A 1,770-nucleotide genomic window follows, 5' to 3' on the forward strand; every position below is an offset into this window, starting at 1 on the left:
TTTTCAGTCCTGTCCTGAGATGGGGCTGTGGTTCTCAAAATGTGGTCCCTGAACCAACATATCCACATCCCTGGAACTCTTTGTTATTGTGGTGATTAGCTGGTGTAAGTTGGCCTTGAGTCATGTTGACCATATGAACAATGAACCAAAAGCTGCTGTGTCTACATGGGAAGCTAGACTTGTACCATTGACTCACCAACGCCTTGGTGGAACTCCTTAGAAATGCACAGTTTGGACCTCCCCTAGACCTACTGAATGAGAAATTTTGGGGATGAGGTCCAGAGATCTGTGTTTTACAACCCTGTGAGTGATTCTGAAGCACACTCAAGCTTGAGATCCAAGGAGTTAAAGAGTGTTTCACAGAAGGGCCTAGGACCAGGTGCCCAGCCACATGAGGGTGGCCCTTTGACATCATTTCTACGCCATGATGTTTTGGTCAGAGTATCTCCCTGCATTCAGAGTCCTCACAGCTCATTCCTTCAGGAGCTGGGGGTCATCTCCAATGTTTACCTGATAGTGTGTATTCTCCCACCCTCTGCCTTTGCCTCTTCAGCTTTCTCACTCTCATGTTTTGTCCACAGACGAGTTCCTGGTGATTGGCCCCACAGACTCCATTGTGGCAGTGCTGGGCAGGGACACCATGCTGCCCTGCTCCCTGATCCCAGGCATAAGTGCAGAGAACATGGAGCTGCGCTGGTTCCGTTCCAAGTACTCAGAAGCCGTGTTCATCTATCAGAACCAGCGGGAGCGGAAGGAGAGACAGATGCCACAGTACGCAGGGAGGACCTCCCTGGTGAAGGACTTCCTCACCCAGGGGGAGGCTGCTGTGCGCATTGACAAGGTCCGGATTTCTGACAATGGGCAGTACACCTGCTTCTTCAGAAAGGGACGCTTCTATGAAAAGGCTACTTTGGAGGTGAAGGTGGCAGGTTGGTGCCTTGTTCTATATTTTCTAGAGTCTTGGAGTATTGGAGTTGGGAGCAACCTCAGGGACGATTTAATTCAGCCTCTCATTTTATAGATACAGAAAAGGAGGCGTGTTCATTCATTTATTCAGTATAAATAATGTAGAGCACCTACTATGTGCCAGGCCCTGTTCTAGGTGCCTACGATACTTCAGTGAACCAAACAGAGATCACTGCCCTGTGGAGTTCATATTCTAAATGCAGAGATAGAAAAATCACAATACGTTATAGGTGATGTTAGAGGGTGATAAGTTCTGAGAATGAAAGACAAAGTAGAACAGGGAAAGGGGATCAGGATGTGGGCATGGGGACTGGAATTGGGACTGGGCTAGGCTTCATTGAGAATGTGCTGTCTGAGTAAATGCTTGAAGAAACTAGGGATGTAGCTAAGTGCATATCTGGGGGATGAGAATTCCAAACAAAAGGAAGAAGCAATGGAAAGTCCCTAAGATGGGAATGTGGCCGGTGTGTTCTGGACACCCATGGAGGCCTTATGGATGGCTGGTGGGAGTGAATGAGGGACAGGATGGTAAGAGGCGTCCATACCGGACAAAGCGACGTTCCTGGTATAGGTTGCACAGAGAAGGGACTGGTTAATGCTGTCTGGGGCAATCATGAAAAGTGCGCTAAGGAATAGACACTTAAGCTGGCACATCAGTTTATCAGGCAAGTTTCCACAGAGCCCTCAAGTTTGAGTGACTGAAGTTGAAAAGGCAGGGGGCACACAGAGCAAGATGTGGTTAATAGCAAGTAACCAAATAGCCCTTGGGACTGGAGTACGTGGGACCTGAGGGGCACAGGTGGT

At 48.6% G+C, this 1,770-nt stretch overlaps 1 protein-coding gene across 1 annotated transcript in view; it reads left to right on the forward strand.

Moving 5' to 3' along the window:
- LOC101360557 (butyrophilin-like protein 1) overlaps positions 1–1,770 on the forward strand; it is an 8,617-nt gene that overhangs the window by 3,220 nt on the left and 3,627 nt on the right. The window contains exon 2 of the mRNA XM_023725571.1: positions 554–929. Coding sequence (XP_023581339.1) covers positions 554–929 — 376 coding nt within the window. The remainder of the gene's footprint in view (positions 1–553; positions 930–1,770) is intronic.

The sequence above is a fragment of the Trichechus manatus genome, unplaced genomic scaffold (genome assembly GCF_000243295.1).
Source record: "Trichechus manatus latirostris isolate Lorelei unplaced genomic scaffold, TriManLat1.0 scaffold00327, whole genome shotgun sequence".
Classification (NCBI taxonomy): Eukaryota; Metazoa; Chordata; class Mammalia; order Sirenia; family Trichechidae; genus Trichechus; species Trichechus manatus.